The 22,055-nt window shown below is 36.5% G+C and overlaps 1 protein-coding gene across 2 annotated transcripts in view; it reads left to right on the top strand.

Annotated features, from left to right (window-relative positions):
- Nucleotides 1-22,055, top strand: part of LOC124008635 (acetylcholinesterase-like) — a 73,962-nt gene that overhangs the window by 36,103 nt on the left and 15,804 nt on the right. For both annotated transcript variants that reach the window (XM_046320105.1, XM_046320104.1), the window contains exons 2-8: nucleotides 1,006-1,417; nucleotides 4,553-4,657; nucleotides 4,925-5,138; nucleotides 5,244-5,507; nucleotides 5,866-6,048; nucleotides 13,628-13,726; nucleotides 14,302-14,497. In XM_046320105.1, the coding sequence (XP_046176061.1) occupies nucleotides 1,098-1,417; nucleotides 4,553-4,657; nucleotides 4,925-5,138; nucleotides 5,244-5,507; nucleotides 5,866-6,048; nucleotides 13,628-13,726; nucleotides 14,302-14,497 (1,381 nt within the window). In that variant the 5' untranslated portion in view covers nucleotides 1,006-1,097. The remainder of the gene's footprint in view (nucleotides 1-1,005; nucleotides 1,418-4,552; nucleotides 4,658-4,924; nucleotides 5,139-5,243; nucleotides 5,508-5,865; nucleotides 6,049-13,627; nucleotides 13,727-14,301; nucleotides 14,498-22,055) is intronic.

Below are 22,055 nucleotides of genomic sequence, written 5' to 3'. Positions count from 1 at the left end.
TAACACTAAAGTGACAGTTATAAATGTAAACTGGAAACTAACACTAAAGTGACAGTTATAAATGTATGGAAACTAACACTAAAGTGAAAGTTATAAATGTATGGAAACTAACACTAAAGTGACAGTTATAAATGTATGGAAACTAACACTAAAGTGACAGTTATAAATGTATGGAAACTAACACTAAAGTGACAGTTATAAATGTATGGAAACTAACACTAAAGTGACAGTTATAAATGTATGGAAACTAACACTAAAGTGACAGTTATAAATGTATGGAAACTAACACTAAAGTGACAGTTATAAATGTATGGAAACTAACACTAAAGTGACAGTTATAAATGTATGGAAACTAACACTAAAGTGAAAGTTATAAATGTATGGAAACTAACACTAAAGTGACAGTTATAAATGTATGGAAACTAACACTAAAGTGACAGTTATAAATGTAAGTAAACTAACACTAAAGTGACAGTTATAAATGTATGGAAACTAACACTAAAGTGACAGTTATAAATGTAAGTAAACTAACACTAAATGTAAGTAAACTAACACTAAAGTGACAGTTATAAATGTAAGGAAACTAACACTAAATGTATGGAAACTAACACTAAAGTGAGTTATAAATGTATGGAAACTAACACTAAAGTGACAGTTATAAATGTAAATGCATCCCAAACTAATCCTGTCACGATGGCAACCACACATCGCAAAACCTAAACAACAACTTACAACTTCATGTGTGTGTCTTTTAGAGATCCTTGCCTCCATATCAGCTGAGTTAGTCTGATTAATTTGACTCATATAGTGTCATGTTTTCCTTCAATATGGAATATTGCTTCAAGTTATTTCCTTTCCCTTGTCTTTTTAAAGCCAACCTGACGCAGTCGCTTAGTAAATCCCTATCATGCCCCTCTTTTTCCAAGCCTCACTCTCTCCCTTTTTCCATATATCTATATCTATCTTTCATTCTTTCTTCCTCTTTTTCTATTTCTCTTTATCTAGATCTGAGGGACTCCAGACAGAACAGAGACCACCAACTTCTGACTACCTGAAATCAGAACCAGGAAGTAAACAACACAGAAAACAACAACATCATGAAGACCTCCACCGTCTTCCTCTCGCTCCTCGCCTCACTCTCTTGTTCCCAGAGCGACTCTCCGGAACTCATCGTGACAACGCGGGCAGGAAGCTTACGCGGCATCCGCCTACCGACGCCCGACAGGAGTCACGTGACTGCTTTCCTCGGCATCCCATTCGCCGAGCCCCCGCTGGGCAAGAAGCGCTTCCGTAAGGCGGAGCCAAAGAAGCCGTGGTCGGGAGTGTTCGATGCTAGCTCCTACCCCAACGCCTGCTATCAGTTCATTGACACCTCTTTCCCCGGGTTCCAAGGATCTGAGATGTGGAACCCGAACAGGTTTACATTTACTTTGAAATTTTCCAGGGTTCTGAGATGTGGAACCCTAACTGGTTGATTGTTTTAAGACATCCTCTTGTTGCGTGCATCCCTAAATGCACTATATTCCCTATTTAGTGCACTACTTTTGACTAGGGCTCTTAGGACTCTGTTCAAAATCAAATCAAAATCAAATGTATTTATATAGCCCTTCGTACATCAGCTGATATCTCAAAGTGCTGTACAGGAACCCAGCCTAAAACCCCAAACAGCTAGCAATGCAGGTGTTGAAGCACGTTGGCAAGGAAAAACTCCCTAGAAAGGCTAAAACCTAGGAAGAAACCTAGAGAGGAACCAGGCTATGAGGGGTGGCCAGTCCTCTTCTGGCTGTGCCGGGTGGAGATTATAACAGAACATGGCCAAGATGTTCAAATGTTCATAAATGACCAGCATGGTCAAATAACAGGTCTGGGACAGGTAGCACGTCCGGTGAACAGGTCAGGATTCCATAGCCGCAGGCAGAACAGTTGAAACTGGAGCAGCAGCACGGCCAGGTGGACTGGGGACAGCAAGAAGTCATCATGCCAGGTAGTCCTGAGGCATACTTAAATTCACACAGGACACCGGATAAGACAGGAGAAGTACTCCAGATATAACAAACTGACCCTAGCCCCCCGACACATAAACTACTGCAGCATAAATACTGGAGGCTGAGACCGGAGGGGTCAGAAGACACTGTGGCCCCATCCAATGATACCCCCGGACAGGGCCAAACAGGAATTATATAACCCCACCCACTTTGCCAAAGCACAGCCCCCACACCACTAGAGGGATATCTTCAACCACCAACTTACCATCCTGAGACAAGGCCGAGTATAGCCCACAAAGATCTCCGCCACGGCACAACCCAAGGGGGGCGCCAACCCAGACAGGAAGATCACATCAGTGACTCAAGTGACGTACCCCTCCTAGGGACGGCATGAAAGAGCACCAGTAAGCCAGTGACTCAGCCCCTGTAATAGGGTTGGAGGCAGAGAATCCCAGTGGAAAGAGGGGAACCGGCCAGGCAGAGACAGCAAGGGCGGTTCGTTTCTCCAGGGCCTTTCCGTTCACCTTCACACTCCTGGCCCAGACTACACTCAATCATATGACCCACTGAAGAGATGAGTCTTCAGTAAAGACATAAGGGTTAAGACCGAGTTTGCGTCTCTCACATGGGTAGGCAGACCATTCCATAAAAATTGAGCTCTATAGGAGAAAGCCCTGCCTTTAGCTGTTTGCTTAGAAATTATAGGGACAATTAGGAGGCCTGCGTCTTGTAACTGTAGCGTACGTGTAGGTATGTACGGCAGGACCAAATCAGAGGGATAGGTAGGAGCAAGCCCATGTAATGCTTTGTAGGTTAGCAGTAAAACTTTGAAATCAGCCCTTGCCTTGACAGGAAGCCAGTGTAGGGAGGCTAGCACTGGAGTAATATGATCAAATTCTTTGGTTTTAGTCAGGATTCTAGCAGCTGTATTTAGTACTAACTGAAGTTTATTTTGTGCTTTATCCGGGTAGACGGAAAGTAGAGCATTGCAGTAGTCTAACCTAGAAGTAACAAAAGCATGGATTAATTTTTCTGCATAATTTTCGGACAGAAAGATGTTCGTCAAAAGAGAGATCAGGGTCCAGAGTAACGCCGAGGTCCTTCACGGTTTTATTTGAGACGACTGTACAACCATTAAGATTAATTGTCAGATTCAACAGAAGATCTCTTTGTTTCTTGAGACCTACAACAAGCATCCACTTCCTTATGTCTGAAACAGGCTTCTAGCGAGGGCAATTTTGGGGTTTCACCATGTTTCATTGAAATGTACAGCTGTGTGTCATCCGCATAGCAGTGAAAGTTAACATTATGTTTTCGAATGACATCCCCAAGAGGTAAAATATATAGTGAAAACAATAGTGGTCCTAAAACGGAACCTTGAGGAACACCGAAATGTACAGTTGATTTGTCAGAGGACAAGCCATTCACAGAGACAAACTGATATCTTTCCGACAGATAAGATCTAAACCAGGCCAGAACTTGTCCCTGTAGACCAATTTGGGTTTACAATCTCTCCAAAAGAATGTGGTGATCGATGGTATCAAAAGCAGCACTAAGGTCTAGGAGCACGAGGACAGATGCAGAGCCTCGGTCTGATGCCATTAAAAGGTCATTTACCACCTTCACAAGTGCAGTCTCAGTGCTATGATGGGGTCTAAAACCAGACTGAAGCATTTCGTATACATTGTTTGTCTTCAGGGAGGCAGTGAGTTGCTGCGCAACAGCCTTTCTAAAACATTTGAGAGGAATGGAAGATTCGATATAGGCCGATAGTTTTTAAAATATTTTCCGGGTCAAGGTTTGGCTTTTTCAAGAGAGGCTTTATTACTGCCACTTGTAGTGTTTTGTACACATCCGGTGGATAGAGAGCCGTTTATTATGTTCAACATAGGAGGGCCAAGCACAGGAAGCAGCTCTTTCAGTAGTTTAGTTGGAATAGGGTCCAGTATGCAGCTTGAAGGTTTAGAGGCCATGATTATTTTCATCATTGTGTCAAGAGATATAGTACTAAAATACTTGTGTCTCTCTTGATCCTAGGTCCTGGCAGAGTTGTGCAGACTCAGGACAACTGAGCTTTGAAGGAATGGACATGTTTAAAGAGGAGTCCATAATTTGCTTTCTAATAATCATGATTTTTTTATTAATTTATTACTGCTGAAGTGAAAGCCATCCTCACTTGGGGAATGCTGTTTTTTAGTTAGCTTTGCCACAGTATCAAAAAGACATTTCGGGTTGTTCTGATTTTCCTCAATTAAGTTGGAAAAATAGGATGATCGAAATGTACAGTTGATTTGTCAGAGGACAAGCCATTCACAGAGACAAACTGATATCTTTCCGACAGATAAGATCTAAACCAGGCCAGAACTTGTCCGTGTAGTGCACTATGTAGGAAACGGGGCCATTTGGGACGTTTGGTTTTCATGTTATTTATTATCTTTTACTTCCTTTCATTATTTTACGGTGAAGTGTGTTTTGTGATTTTAAATGGATTTTAAATTATACCAGTTGTGATGGTAGCTAGCAAAGCCACAATGTTCACTAAATCCAGTTTGATCTGATTCCAACAGGGAGATGAGTGAGGACTGCCTATACCTCAACATCTGGGTACCAACCTCCCCCAGACCTCACAACCTCACCGTGATGGTGTGGATCTACGGTGGAGGCTTCTACAGGTAGGTAGCCCAGTGTGCTAAGCAGATGGCCCTGTAACTGGAGGGTTTGATCTTGCAACTAGAGGGCTTCTGGGTTCACATCCTAACAACAATCCCTTAACTACAATTGTGCCCTTGTGCAAGGCACAACATGCTCTCCATCCAGGGGTGCTTGGTGTGTGTGATATCTGATTGATAAATGAACAAAAGACAACGTGCTCTCTATCCAGAGACAAAGTTCCATTGTTCCATGTAACATATGGACAATAATTTTGTATTGTTCTACAGTGGCTCCTCGTCCCTGGATGTGTATGATGGACGTTACCTGGCACACTCTGAGAAGGTGGTGGTGGTGTCCATGAACTACCGTGTCGGGGCCTTTGGTTTCCTGGCTCTTCCTGGCTCTTCCGAGGCCCCTGGGAATGTGGGGCTCCTAGACCAACGTATGGCCCTCCAGTGGATCCAGAATAACATACATATCTTCGGGGGCAACCCCAAGCAGGTAATGATAACAAAGAGTTTGTGTGTGTGTGCGTTTATGCCTGCTTGCTTGGGAGATGCTCTCTACAAATTCAATATTAATATTATGAACTACTACTACTCGTAGGTGACCATCTTTGGGGAGAGTGCAGGAGCAGTCTCTGTGGGAATACACCTCCTGTCTCCAAACAGCCGCCCCACCTTTACCCGAGCCATCCTCCAGAGTGGAGTCCCCAACTGTCCCTGGGCCACTGTTACGCCCGCTGAAGCCCAGCGGAGAGCTTCCATGTTGGGGAAACTGGTGGGCTGTCCCTCTGGGGGTAACGACACAGAGCTGGTGGACTGTCTCCGTAACAAGCCCCCCCAGGACCTCATCGACCAGGAGTGGCAGGTCATTTACATTGATGTGTTACGTACATTTTTACATCTTACGGAAAGTTTGAAATTCATGTTTTACCTTTTAATATTTCCGTTTTACACAAAGCTTAACATTTTGTATAAAGCTTTGCATTTATGTTTACCTTTGTGTGTATATATGTTTATTTTACTTTAAAATGTTTGTTTATGTGTGCATTTACACTTAATTTGACATTTATATATTGGAGGAATGTGTTCTAAATTAGGCTAAATAGAGAAATAAAGAGTCAAGGTTTTGTGTTGACATTTATATTTGATCATGAATAAGTAGTACAGTTCTAGTGAATAGGGTCACTATGGTTTATTTGATATTATTTACCTTTTTTTCCCAGGTCATGCCATGGTCGGCCATCTTCCGTTTCTCCTTCGTGCCGGTCATCGATGGCGTGGTCCTTCCTGACAACCCAGAGGCCATGCTGTCATCAGGCAACATCAAAGACACCCAAATCCTGCTGGGAGTCAACCAGGACGAGGGCTCCTTCTTCCTCCTCTACGGAGCCCCCGGCTTCAGCAAGGTGTGTGTGTGTGTTTGGGCCATGACGATACCAGTATCTCGATATTCATTAGCATCGTTTCAAGGAACAAAACACAAAGCGGATTTCACTTCTTTAGGAAACCGCCTTAATGTTGGAAACAACCATCACTGTGTTGTCATCCAGAGTCGCATGTATTTATTTTCCAAGCTATATGTTACATAGGGAACAATATACATACAATATGTTACATACAGAACAATACACATACATACAATATGTTACATAGGGAACAATATACATACAGAACAATATACATACAGTTACATACAGAACAATATACATACATACAATATGTTACATACAGAACAATATACATACATACAATATGTTACATAGGGAACAATATACATACAATATGTTACATACAGAACAATATGTTACATACAGAACAATATACATACAATATGTTACATACAGAACAATATGTTACATACAGAACAATATACATACAATATGTTACATACGGAACAATATACATACAATATGTTACATACAGAACAATATGTTACATACAGAACAATATACATACAATATGTTACATACAGAACAATATGTTACATACAGAACAATATACATACAATATGTTACATAGGGAACAATATACATACAATATGTTACATACAGAACAATATACATACAATATGTTACATACAGAACAATATACATACAATATGTTACATAGGGAACAATATACATACATACAATATGTTACATACAGAACAATATACATACAATATGTTACATAGGGAACAATATACATACATACAATATGTTACATACAGAACAATATGTTACATACAGAACAATATACATACAATATGTTACATACAGAACAATATGTTACATACAGAACAATATACATACAATATGTTACATACAGAACAATATACATACATACAATATGTTACATACAGAACAATATACATACAATATGTTACATACAGAACAATATACATACATACAATATGTTACATACAGAACAATATACATACAATATGTTACATAGGGAACAATATACATACATACAATATGTTACATACAGAACAATATACATTATGTTACATACAGAACAATATACATACAATATGTTACATACAGAACAATATACATACAATATGTTACATACAGAACAATATACATACAATATGTTACATACAGAACAATATACATACAATATGTTACATACAGAACAATATACATACAATATGAACAATATACATACAATATGTTACATACAGAACAATATACATACAATATGTTACATACAGAACAATATACATACATACAATATGTTACATACAGAACAATATACATACATACAATATGTTACATACAGAACAATATACATACAATATGTTACATACAGAACAATATACATACAATATGTTACATACAGAACAATATACATACAATATGTTACATACAGAACAATATACATACAATATGTTACATACAGAACAATATACATACAATATGTTACATACAGAACAATATACATACAATATGTTACATACAGAACAATATGTTACATACAGAACAATATGTTACATACAGAACAATATACATACAATATGTTACATACAGAACAATATACATACATACAATATGTTACATACAGAACAATATACATACAATATGTTACATACAGAACAATATACATACATACAATATGTTACATACAGAACAATATACATACAATATGTTACATACAGAACAATATACATACAATATGTTACATACAGAACAATATACATACAATATGTTACATACAGAACAATATACATACATACAATATGTTACATACAGAACAATATACATACAATATGTTACATACAGAACAATATACATACATACAATATGTTACATACAGAACAATATACATACAATATGTTACATACAGAACAATATACATACATACAATATGTTACATACAGAACAATATACATACAATATGTTACATACAGAACAATATACATACAATATGTTACATACAGAACAATATGTTACATACAGAACAATATGTTACATACAGAACAATATACATACAATATGTTACATACAGAACAATATACATACATACAATATGTTACATACAGAACAATATACATACAATATGTTACATACAGAACAATATACATACAGAACAATATACATACAATATGTTACATACAGAACAATATGTTACATACAGAACAATATGTTACATACAGAACAATATACATACAATATGTTACATACAGAACAATATACATACAATATGTTACATACAGAACAATATACATACAATATGTTACATACAGAACAATATACATACAAAACAATATGTTACATACAGAACAATATACATACAATATGTTACATACAGAACAATATGTTACATACAGAACAATATACATACAATATGTTACATACAGAACAATATACATACATACAATATGTTACATACAGAACAATATACATACAATATGTTACATACAGAACAATATACATACATACAATATGTTACATACAGAACAATATACATACAATATGTTACATACAGAACAATATGTTACATACAGAACAATATACATACAATATGTTACATACAGAACAATATACATACATACAATATGTTACATACAGAACAATATACATACAATATGTTACATACAGAACAATATACATACATACAATATGTTACATACAGAACAATATACATACAATATGTTACATACAGAACAATATACATACAATATGTTACATACAGAACAATATACATACAATATGTTACATACAGAACAATATACATACATATATGTTACATACAGAACAATATACATACAATATGTTACATACAGAACAATATACATACAATATGTTACATACAGAACAATATACATACAATATGTTACATACAGAACAATATGTTACATACAGAACAATATACATACAATATGTTACATACAGAACAATATACATACATACAATATGTTACATACAGAACAATATACATACAATATGTTACATACAGAACAATATACATACAATATGTTACATACAGAACAATATACATACATACAATATGTTACATACAGAACAATATACATACAATATGTTACATACAGAACAATATACATACAATATGTTACATACAGAACAATATACATACAATATGTTACATACAGAACAATATACATACATACAATATGTTACATACAGAACAATATACATACAATATGTTACATACAGAACAATATGTTACATACAGAACAATATACATACAATATATGTTACATACAGAACAATATATACATACAATATGTTACATACAGAACAATATACATACAATATGTTACATACAGAACAATATACATACAATATGTTACATACAGAACAATATACATACATACAATATGTTACATACAGAACAATATACATACAATATGTTACATACAGAACAATATACATACAGAACAATATGTTACATACAGAACAATATACATACAATATGTTACATACAGAACAATATACATACAATATGTTACATACAGAACAATATACATACAAAAACAATATGTTACATACAGAACAATTACATACATACAATATGTTACATACAGAACAATATACATACAATATGTTACATACAGAACAATATGTTACATACAGAACAATATACATACAATATGTTACATACAGAACAATATACATACATACAATATGTTACATACAGAACAATATACATACAATATGTTACATACAGAACAATATGTTACATACAGAACAATATACATACAATATGTTACATACAGAACAATATACATACATACAATATGTTACATACAGAACAATATACATACAATATGTTACATACAGAACAATATACATACAATATGTTACATACAGAACAATATACATACAATATGTTACATACAAAACAATATACATACATACAATATGTTACATACAAACAATATACATACAATATGTTACATACAAAACAATATACATACATACAATATGTTACATACAAAACAATATACATACAATATGTTACATACAAAACAATATACATACAATATGTTACATACAAAACAATATACATACAATATGTTACATACAAAACAATATACATACAATATGTTACATACAAAACAATATACATACAATATGTTACATACAAAACAACATACATACAATATACATACATACAATATACAAAAACAATATACATACAATATGTTACATACAAAACAATATACATACATACAATATGTTACATACAAACAATATACATACAATATGTTACATACAGAACAATATACATACAATATGTTACATACAGAACAATATACATACAATATGTTACATACAAAACAATATACATACATACAATATGTTACATACAAACAATATACATACAATATGTTACATACAAAACAATATACATACAATATGTTACATACAAAATAATATACATACAATATGTTACATACAAAACAATATACATACAATATGTTACATACAAAACAATATATACATACAATATGTTACATACAAAACAATATACATACAATATGTTACATACAAAACAATATACATACATACAATATGTTACATACAGAACAATATACATACAATATGTTACATACAAAACAATATACATAACAATATGTTACATACAGAACAATATACATACAATATGTTACATACAGAACAATATGTTACATACAAACAATATACATACAATATGTTACATACAAAACAATATACATACATATATGTTACATACAAAACAATATACATACAATATGTTACATACAGAACAATATACATACAATATGTTACATACAAAACAATATACATACAATATGTTACATACAGAACAATATACATACATACAATATGTTACATACAAAACAATATACATACAATATGTTACATACAGACAAAACAATATACATACAGAACAATATGTTACATACAAACAATATACATACAATATGTTACATACAGAACAATATACATACAATATGTTACATACAAAACAATATACATACAATATGTTACATACAAAACAATATACATACAATATGTTACATACAGAACAATATGTTACATACAGAACAATATACATACAATATGTTACATACAAAACAATATACATACAATATGTTACATACAAAACAATATACATACATACAATATGTTACATACAAAACAATATACATACAATATGTTACATACAAAACAATATACATACAATATGTTACATACAAAACAATATACATACAATATGTTACATACAAAACAATATACATACATACAATATGTTACATACAAAACAATATACATACATACAATATGTTACATACAAAACAATATACATACATACAATATGTTACATACAAAACAATATACATACAATATGTTACATACAAAACAATATACATACAATATGTTACATACAGAACAATATACATACAATATGTTACATACAAAACAATATACATACAAACAATATGTTACATACAAAACAATATACATACAATATGTTACATACAAAACAATATACATACAATATGTTACATACAAAACAATATACATACAATATGTTACATACAAAACAATATACATACAATATGTTACATACAAAACAATATACATACAATATGTTACATACAAAACAATATACATACAATATGTTACATACAAAACAATATACATACATACAATATGTTACATACAAAACAATATACATACAATATGTTACATACAAAACAATATACATACATACAATATGTTACATACAAAACAATATACATACATACAATATGTTACATACAAAACAATATACATACAATATGTTACATACAAAACTATACATACAATATGTTACATACAAAACAATATACATACAATATGTTACATACAAAACAATATACATACAATATGTTACATACAAAACAATATACATACATACAATATGTTACATACAAAACAATATACATACAATATGTTACATACAAAACAATATACATACAATATGTTACATACAAAACAATATACATACAATATGTTACATACAAAACAATATACATACAATATGTTACATACAGAACAATATGTTACATACAGAACAATATACATACAATATGTTACATACAAAACAATATACATACAATAATATTTACATACAAAACAATATACATACAATATGTTACATACAAAACAATATACATACAATATGTTACATACAGAACAATATACATACAATATGTTACATACAGAACAATATACATACAATATGTTACATACAAAACAATATACATACAATATGTTACATACAAAACAATATACATACAATATGTTACATACAAAACAATATACATACAATATGTTACATACAAACAATATACATACAATATGTTATACAAAACAATATACAGAACAATATGTTACATACAAAACAATATACATACAATATGTTACATACAAAACAATATACATACAATATGTTACATACAAAACAATATACATACAATATGTTACATACAAAACAATATACATACAATATGTTACATACAAAACAATATACATACAATATGTTACATACAAAACAATATACATACATACAATATGTTACATACAAAACAATATACATACATACAATATGTTACATACAAAACAATATACATACAATATGTTACATACAAAACAATATACATACAATATGTTACATACAAAACAATATACATACAATATGTTACATACAAAACAATATACATACAATATGTTACATACAAAACAATATACATACAATATGTTACATACAAAACAATATACATACATACAATATGTTACATACAGAACAATATGTTACATACAGAACAATATGTTACATACAGAACAATATACATACAATATGTTACATACAGAACAATATACATACAATATGTTACATAGGGAACAATATACATACAATATGTTACATACAGAACAATATACATACAATATGTTACATAGGGAACAATATACATACAATATGTTACATACAGAACAATATACATACAATATGTTACATACAGAACAATATACATACAATATGTTACATACAAAACAATATACATACAATATACAATATGTTACATACAGAACAATATACATACAATATGTTACATACAGAACAATATACATACAATATGTTACATACAGAACAATATACATACAATATGTTACATACAGAACAATATACATACAATATGTTACATACAAAACAATATACATACAATATACAATATGTTACATACAAAACAATATACATACATACAATATGTTACATACAGAACAATATACATACAATATGTTACATACAGAACAATATACATACATACAATATGTTACATACAGAACAATATACATACAATATATTATATACAGAAGGTTTAAAGGACCAATCATGTATGCCAGTACACCTACTGTTTGTTTTAGTGCATATTATTATATTTTGTCTGTGTGTGTGCGTTCCAATGACACTAATACAATTGCACCCTAATCTTTCATTGGCCCTCCATAGGACAACGAGTCATTGATCTCCCGTGAGGACTTCCTGGAGAGCGTGAAGCTGAGTGTCCCGCATGCCAACGAAATCGGCCAAGAGGCTGTGGTGCTGCAGGTAGGCGGACCAGCAGGATTAGGAGGTGGACCTGTACCCAAAAGGTTGCTGGTTAGAAACCCGGGTTAAGCCGGGCTCTGTAAAAAAGTGGAAATTGATCTGGTACCTTGAGGGTTGCTGGATGTATGTGATTAGGGAATCAAGTAGTCTAATAAAGTTGTGTTGTATCGAGGTCTCCAGTTTGAATACCAGTCTAATAAAGTTGTGTTGTATCGAGGTCTCCAGTTTGAATACCAGTCTAATAAAGTTGTGTTGTATCGAGGTCTCCAGTTTGAATACCAGTCTAATAAAGTTGTGTTGTATCGAGGTCTCCAGTTTGAATACCAGTCTAATAAAGTTGTGTTGTATCGAGGTCTCCAGTTTGAATACCAGTCTAATAAAGTTGTGTTGTATCGAGGTCTCCGGTTTGAATACCAGTCTAATAAAGTTGTGTTGTATCAAGGTCCCTGGTTTGAATACCAGTCTAATAAAGTTGTGTTGTATCGAGGTCTCCGGTTTGAATACCAGTCTAATAAAGTTGCTTTGTATCAAGGTCCCCGGTTTGAATACCAGTCTAATAAAGTTTTGTGTTACAGTACACTGACTGGTTCGATGAGAACAATGGAGTGAAGAACCGAGACTCCCTGGATGATGTGGTCGGAGACCATAATGTCATCTGCCCCCTGCAGCAGTTTGCCAGGACCTACTCCCAGCTCCACTCTAACCTGGGTGCCAACAATGGACAACAGGCAGGCAACGCTGGGGCCATGACCAAGGACGGGAACTCACAAAGTAAGAATTGTTCACAAATGTTTTTTCAAATATGTTGTTTAATGTCTGGTTGATTTTTAAAGTAACTGTTCAGTGTAAATCTTACTTTTAAAGTTCAAATTATGTTAACACATACCCAAATCATGTTGTTGGCTCATCATATACTCTTATTTGTGGCAAAGAAAAAATGTGAGAATTTTTGAATTTTTTTAACCCTCAACAACTCACATTAATATTTTTGATACCGGCTTGACTTAAGGTGACCACGCCCCCGAGTAGAGTAATCCCATGTAATTAGACTAGATTTGGCATCATCCTAAGCAAACTATTGACACTTATATCATTTCAATAAATGTTTTCAGCAGCATCACACATTGTTATTCACATACTTGGCTGTCACAACAACAAATTATTTGCATGATACGTATGCTAACACTGCCAGTAAAGCTGTCACATTATACTGACCTGCTAACACTGCCAGTAAAACTGTCACATTATACTGACCTGCTAACACTGCCAGTAAAACTGTCACATTATACTGACCTGCTAACACTGACAGTAAAACTGTCACATTATACTGACCTGCTAACACTGCCAGTAAAACTGTCACATTATACTGACCTGCTAACACTGCCAGTAAAGCTGTCACATTATACTGACCTGCTAACACTGCCAGTAAAACTGTCACATTATACTGACCTGCTAACACTGCCAGTAAAACTGTCACATTATACTGACCTGCTAACACTGCCAGTAAAACTGTCACATTACACCTGTAAACTGCTGTAACTTCACATTATACTGACCTGCTAACACTGCCAGTAAAACTGTCACATTATACTGACCTGCTAACACTGACAGTAAAACTGTCACATTATACTGACCTGCTAACACTGCCAGTAAAACTGTCACATTATACTGACCTGCTAACACTGCCAGTAAAACTGTCACATTATACTGACCTGCTAACACTGACAGTAAAACTGTCACATTATACTGACCTGCTAACACTGCCAGTAAAACTGTCACATTATACTGACCTGCTAACACTGACAGTAAAACTGTCACATTATACTGACCTGCTAACACTGACAGTAAAACTGTCACATTATACTGACCTGCTAACACTGCCAGTAAAACTGTCACATTATACTGACCTGCTAACACTGACAGTAAAACTGTCACATTATACTGACCTGCTAACACTGTCACAGTAAACTGCTGTCACATTATACTGACCTGCTAACACTGCCAGTAAAACTGTCACATTATACTGACCTGCTAACACTGTCACATTATACTGACAGTAAACAGTGACAGTAAAACTCACATTATACGGAAGTAAAACTGTCACATTATACTGACAGTCTGTCACATTATACTGACCTGCTAACACTGCCAGTAAAACTGTCACATTATACTGACCTGCTAACACTGCCAGTAAAACTGTCACATTATACTGACCTGCTAACACTGCCAGTAAAACTGTCACATTATACTGACCTGCTAACACTGCCAGTAAAGCTGTCACATTATACTGACCTGCTAACACTGCCAGTAAAACTGTCACATTATACTGACCTGCTAACACTGACAGTAAAACTGTCACATTATACTGACCTGCTAACACTGCCAGTAAAGCTGTCACATTATACTGACCTGCTAACACTGCCAGTAAAACTGTCACATTATACTGACCTGCTAACACTGTCACATTAAAAACTGTCACATTATACTGACATTATACGGACTAAAACTGTCACATTATATGACAGTAAAACTGTCACATTATACTGACCTGCTAACACTGACAGTAAAACTGTCACATTATACTGACCTGCTAACACTGACAGTAAAACTGTCACATTATACTGACCTGCTAACACTGCCAGTAAAACTGTCACATTATACTGACCTCTAACACTGCCAGTAAAACTGTCACATTATACTGACCTGCTAACACTGACAGTAAAACTGTCACATTATACTGACCTGCTAACACTGCCAGTAAAACTGTCACATTATACTGACCTGCTAACACTGCCAGTAAAACTGTCACATTATACTACCTGAACACTGACAGTAAAACTGTCACATTATACTGACCTGCTAACACTGACAGTAAAACTGTCACATTATACTGACCTGCTAACACTGCCAGTAAAACTGTCACATTATACTGACCTGCTAACACTGCCAGTAAAGCTGTCACATTATACTGACCTGCTAACACTGACAGTAAAACTGTCACATTATACTGACCTGCTAACACTGACAGTAAAGCTGTCACATTATACTGACCTGCTAACACTGCCAGTAAAGCTGTCACATTATACTGACCTGCTAACACTGACAGTAAAACTGTCACATTATACTGACCTGCTAACACTGACAGTAAAGCTGTCACATTATACTGACCTGCTAACACTGACAGTAAAGCTGTCACATTATACTGACCTGCTAACACTGACAGTAAAGCTGTCACATTATACTGACCTGCTAACACTGACAGTAAAACTGTCACATTATACTGACCTGCTAACACTGACAGTAAAACTGTCACATTATACTGACAGTAAAACTGTCACATTATACTGACCTGCTAACACTGACAGTAAAACTGTCACATTATACTGACCTGCTAACACTGACAGTAAAGCTGTCACATTATACTGACCTGCTAACACTGACAGTAAAGCTGTCACATTATACTGACCTGCTAACACTGACAGTAAAGCTGTCACATTATACTGACCTGCTAACACTGACAGTAAAACTGTCACATTATACTGACCTGCTAACACTGACAGTAAAACTGTCACATTATACTGACAGTAAAACTGTCACATTATACTGACCTGGTAACACTGACAGTAAAACTGTCACATTATACTGACCTGCTAACACTGACAGTAAAACTGTCACATTATACTGACCTGCTAACACTGTCACATTATACTGACAGTAAAACGGTCATATTATAGTGACAGTAAAACTCACATTATACGGACAGTAAAACTGTCACATTATACTGACAGTAAAACTGTCACATTATACTGACCTGCTAACACTGACAGTAAAACTGTCACATTATACTGACCTGCTAACACTGACAGTAAAACTGTCACATTATACTGACAGTAAAACTGTCACATTATACTGTCCGTAAAACTGTCACATTATACTGACCTGCTAACACTGACAGTAAAACTGACACATTATAATTGACAGTAAAACTGTCACATTATACTGACCTGCTAACTCTGACAGTAAAGCTGTCACATTATACTGACCTGCTAACACTGACAGTAAAACTGTCACATTATACTGACAGTAAAACTGTCACATTATACGGACAGTAAAACTGTCACATTATACGGACAGTAAAACTGTCACATTATACTTACGTCCCTGTTTGTTTACCGCTATCTTTTTCGCCGGTTCACTGACATTAGCTGGCAGTCTAGTGAGAAATTAATCTGGATCTAATTTGCTAGTCTTAGACATGCCGCGTAACTGCTTCCTATCTTTGCCTGCAGTCTAGGTATCTAGAAAAGTTGATTCTTGTTGGCTTGACTATATGTCCTTTCAACTTGCTGGAGACCAGCTGGGGAGACAACCTTAGTAGGCTATGGTGATATCTACACCTACATGGTGGAATCTCCAGGGTTACACAGGCAATACACATAGCTATTTAGATACAAACAAGTATTAGCTAGCGACTTACCGTGAATGAAGTGCTTCGAAACACACAAATGTATTGAGTAACCGGAGCCCACAGCTTTCCATCATCATTGCGTCGTATAGCCTGAAACCATGAGGTTCGTCTAACCTGGTCCTCGGGCAGTTGATGAAACTTAATTTTAGCTGTCATTTCTCCTACTATTGTTCAAACAAAACGGTACGCAGCAGCTTGTCGGCATCTATGAAAGCAGGGTTTTATTTTTATTTATTTTTTAAATTTTCACCTTTATTTAACCAGGTAGGCTAGTTGAGAACAAGTTCTCATTTGCAACTGCGACCTGGCCAAGATAAAGCATAGCAGTGTGAACAGACAACACAGAGTTACACATGGAGTAAACAATTAACAAGTCAATAACACAGTAGAAAAAGGGGGAGTCTATATACAATGTGTGCAAAAGGCATGAGGAGGTAGGCGAATAATTACAATATTGCAGATTAACACTGGAGTGATAAATGATCAGATGATCATGTACAGGTAGAGATATTGGTGTGCAAAAGAGCAGAAAAGTAAATAAATAAAAACTGTGGGGATGAGGTAGGTGAAAATGGGTGGGCTATTTACCAATAGATTATGTACAGCTGCAGCGACCGGTTAGCTGCTCAGATAGCTGATGTTTGAAGTTGGTGAGGGAGATAAAAGTCTCCAACTTCAGCGATTTTTGCAGTTCATTCCAGTCACAGACAGCAGAGTACTGGAACGAAAGGCGGTCGAATGAGGTGTTGGCTTTAGGGATGATCAGTGAGATACACCTGCTGGAGCGCGTGCTACGGATGGGTGTTGCCATCGTGACCAGTGAACTGAGATAAGGCGGAGCTGTACCTAGCATGGCCTTGTAGATGACCTGGAGCCAGTGGGTCTGGCGACGAATATGTAGCGAGGGCCAGCCGACAAGAGCATACAGGTTGCAGTGGTGGGTAGTATAAGGTGCTTTAGTGACAAAACGGATGGCACTGTGATAAACTGCATCCAGTTTGCTGAGTAGAGTGTTGGAAGCGATTTTGTAGATGACATCGCCAAAGTCGAGGATCGGTAGGATAGTCAGTTTTACTAGGGTAAGCTTGGCAGCGTGAGTGAAGGAGGCTTTGTTGCGGAATAGAAAGCCGACTCTTGATTTGATTTTCGATTGGAGATGTTTGATATGGGTCTAGAAGGAGAGTTTGCAGTCTAGCCAGACACCTAGGTACTTATAGGTGTCCACATATTCAAGGTCGGAACCATCCAGTGTGGTGATGCTAGTCGGGCATGCGGGTGCAGGCAGCGATCGGTTGAAAAGCATGCATTTGGTTTTACTAGCGTTTAAGAGCAGTTGGAGGCCACGGAAGGGGTGCTGTATGGCATTGAAGCTCGTTTGGAGGTTAGATAGCACAGTGTCCAATGGCGGGCTGAAAGTATATAGAATGGTGTCGTCTGCGTAGAGGTGGGTCAGGGAATCGCCCGCAGCAAGACCAACATCATTGATATATACAGAGAAATTGAACCCTGTGGCACCCCCATAGAGACTGCCAGAGGACCGGACAGCATGCCCTCCGATTTGACACACTGAACTCTGTCTGCAACGTAATTGGTGAACCAGGCAAGGCAGTCATCCGAAAAACCGAGGCTACTGAGTCTGCCGATAAGAATCTGGTGATTGACAGAGTCGAAAGCCTTGGCAAGGTCGATGAAGACGGCTGCACAGTACTGTCTTTTATCGATGGCGGTTATGATGTCGTTTAGTACCTTGAGTGTGGCTAAGGTGCACCCGTGACCGGCTCGGAAACCAGATTGCATAGCGGATAAGGTACGGTGGGATTCGAGATGGTCAGTGACCTGTTTGTTGACTTGGCTTTCGAATACCTTAGATAGGCAGGGCAGAATGGATATAGGTCTGTAACAGTTTGGGTCCAGGGTTTGAAGAGGGGGATGACTGCAGCAGCTTTCCAATCCTTGGGGATCTCAGACGATATGAAAGAGAGGTTGAACAGGCTGGTAATAGGGGTTGCGACAATGGTGGCGGATAGTTTCAGAAATAGAGGGTCCAGATTGTCAAGCCCAACTGATTTATACGGGTCCAGGTTTTGCAGCTCTTTCAGAACATCTGTTATCTGGATTTGGGTAAAGGAGAACCTGGAGAGGCTTGGGCGAGGAGCTGTGGGGGGGGCGGAGCTGTTGGCCGAGGTAGGAGTGGCCAGGCGGAAGGCATGGCCAGCCGTTGAGAAATGTTTGTTGAAGTTTTCGATAATCATGGATTTGTCAGTGGTGACCGTGTTCCCTAGCCTCAGTGCAGTGGGCAGCTGGGAGGAGGTGCTCTTGTTCTCCATGGACTTCACAGTGTCCCAGAACTTTTTGGAGTTGGAGCTACAGGATGCAAACTTCTGCCTGAAGAAGCTGGCCTTAGCTTTCCTGACTGACTGCGTGTATTGGTTCCTGACTTCCCTGAACAGTTGCATATCGCGGGGACTGTTCGATGCTATTGCAGTCCGCCACAGGATGTTTTTGTGCTGGTCGAGGGCAGTCAGGTCTGGAGTGAACCAAGGGCTGTATCTGTTCTTAGTTCTGCATTTTTTGAACGGAGCATGCTTATCTAAAATGGTGAGGAAGTTACTCTTAAAGAATGACCAGGCATCCTCAACTGACGGGATGAGGTCAATGTCCTTCCAGGATACCCGGGCCAGGTCAATTAGAAAGGCCTGCTCACAGAAGTGTTTTAGGGAGCGTTTGACAGTGATGAGGGGTGGTCGTTTGACTGCGGCACCGTAGCGGATACAGGCAATGAGGTAGTGGTCGCTGAGATCCTGGTTGAAGACAGCGGAGGTGTATTTGGAGGGCCAGTTGGTCAGGATGATGTCTATGAGGGTGCCCTTGCTTACAGAGTTAGGGTTGTACCTGATGGGTTCCTTGATGATTTGTGTGAGATTGAGGGCATCTAGCTTAGATTGTAGGACTGCCGGGGTGTTAAGCATATCCCAGTTTAGGTCACCTAACAGAACAAACTCTGAAGCTAGATGAGGGGCAATCAATTCACAAATGGTGTCCAGGGCACAGCTGGGAGCTGAGGGGGGTCGGTAGCAGGCGGCAACAGTGAGAGACTTATTTCTGGAGAGAGTAATTTTCAGAATTAGTAGTTCGAACTGTTTGGGTATGGACCTGGAAAGTATGACATTACTTTGCAGGCTATCTCTGCAGTAGACTGCAACTCCTCCCCCTTTGGCAGTTCTATCTTGACAGAAGATGTTATAGTTGGGTATGGAAATCTCTGAATTTTTGGTGGCCTTCCTGAGCCAGGATTCAGACACGGCAAGGACATCAGGGTTAGCAGAGTGTGCTAAAGCAGTGAGTAAAACAAACTTAGGGAGGAGGCTTCTGATGTTGACATGCATGAAACCAAGGCTTTTTCGATCACAGAAGTCAACAAATGAGGGTGCCTGGGGACATGCAGGGCCTGGGTTTACCTCCACATCACCGGCGGAACAGAGAAGGAGTAGTATGAGGGTGCGGCTAAAGGCTATCAAAACTGGTCGCCTAGAGCGTTGGGGACAGAGAATAAGAGGAGCAGGTTTCTGGGCATGGTAGAATATATTCAGGGAATAATGCGCAGACAGGGGTATGGTGGGGTGCGGGTACGGCGGAGGTAAGCCCAGGCACTGGGTGATGATGAGAGAGGTTTTATCTCTGGACATGCTGGTTGTAATGGGTGAGGTCACCGCATATGTGGGAGGTGGGACAAAGGAGGTATCAGGGGTATGAGGAGTGGGACTAGGGGCTCCATTGTGAACTAAAACAATGATAACTAACCTGAGCAACGGTATACAGGGCATATTGACATTTGAGAGAGACATACAGCGAGGCATACAG

Source organism: Oncorhynchus gorbuscha, linkage group LG21, assembly GCF_021184085.1.
Source record: "Oncorhynchus gorbuscha isolate QuinsamMale2020 ecotype Even-year linkage group LG21, OgorEven_v1.0, whole genome shotgun sequence".
Taxonomy (NCBI): Eukaryota; Metazoa; Chordata; class Actinopteri; order Salmoniformes; family Salmonidae; genus Oncorhynchus; species Oncorhynchus gorbuscha.
Note: the sequence above shows the minus strand (reverse complement) of the source record. Positions and strands in the feature narration are given on the sequence as shown.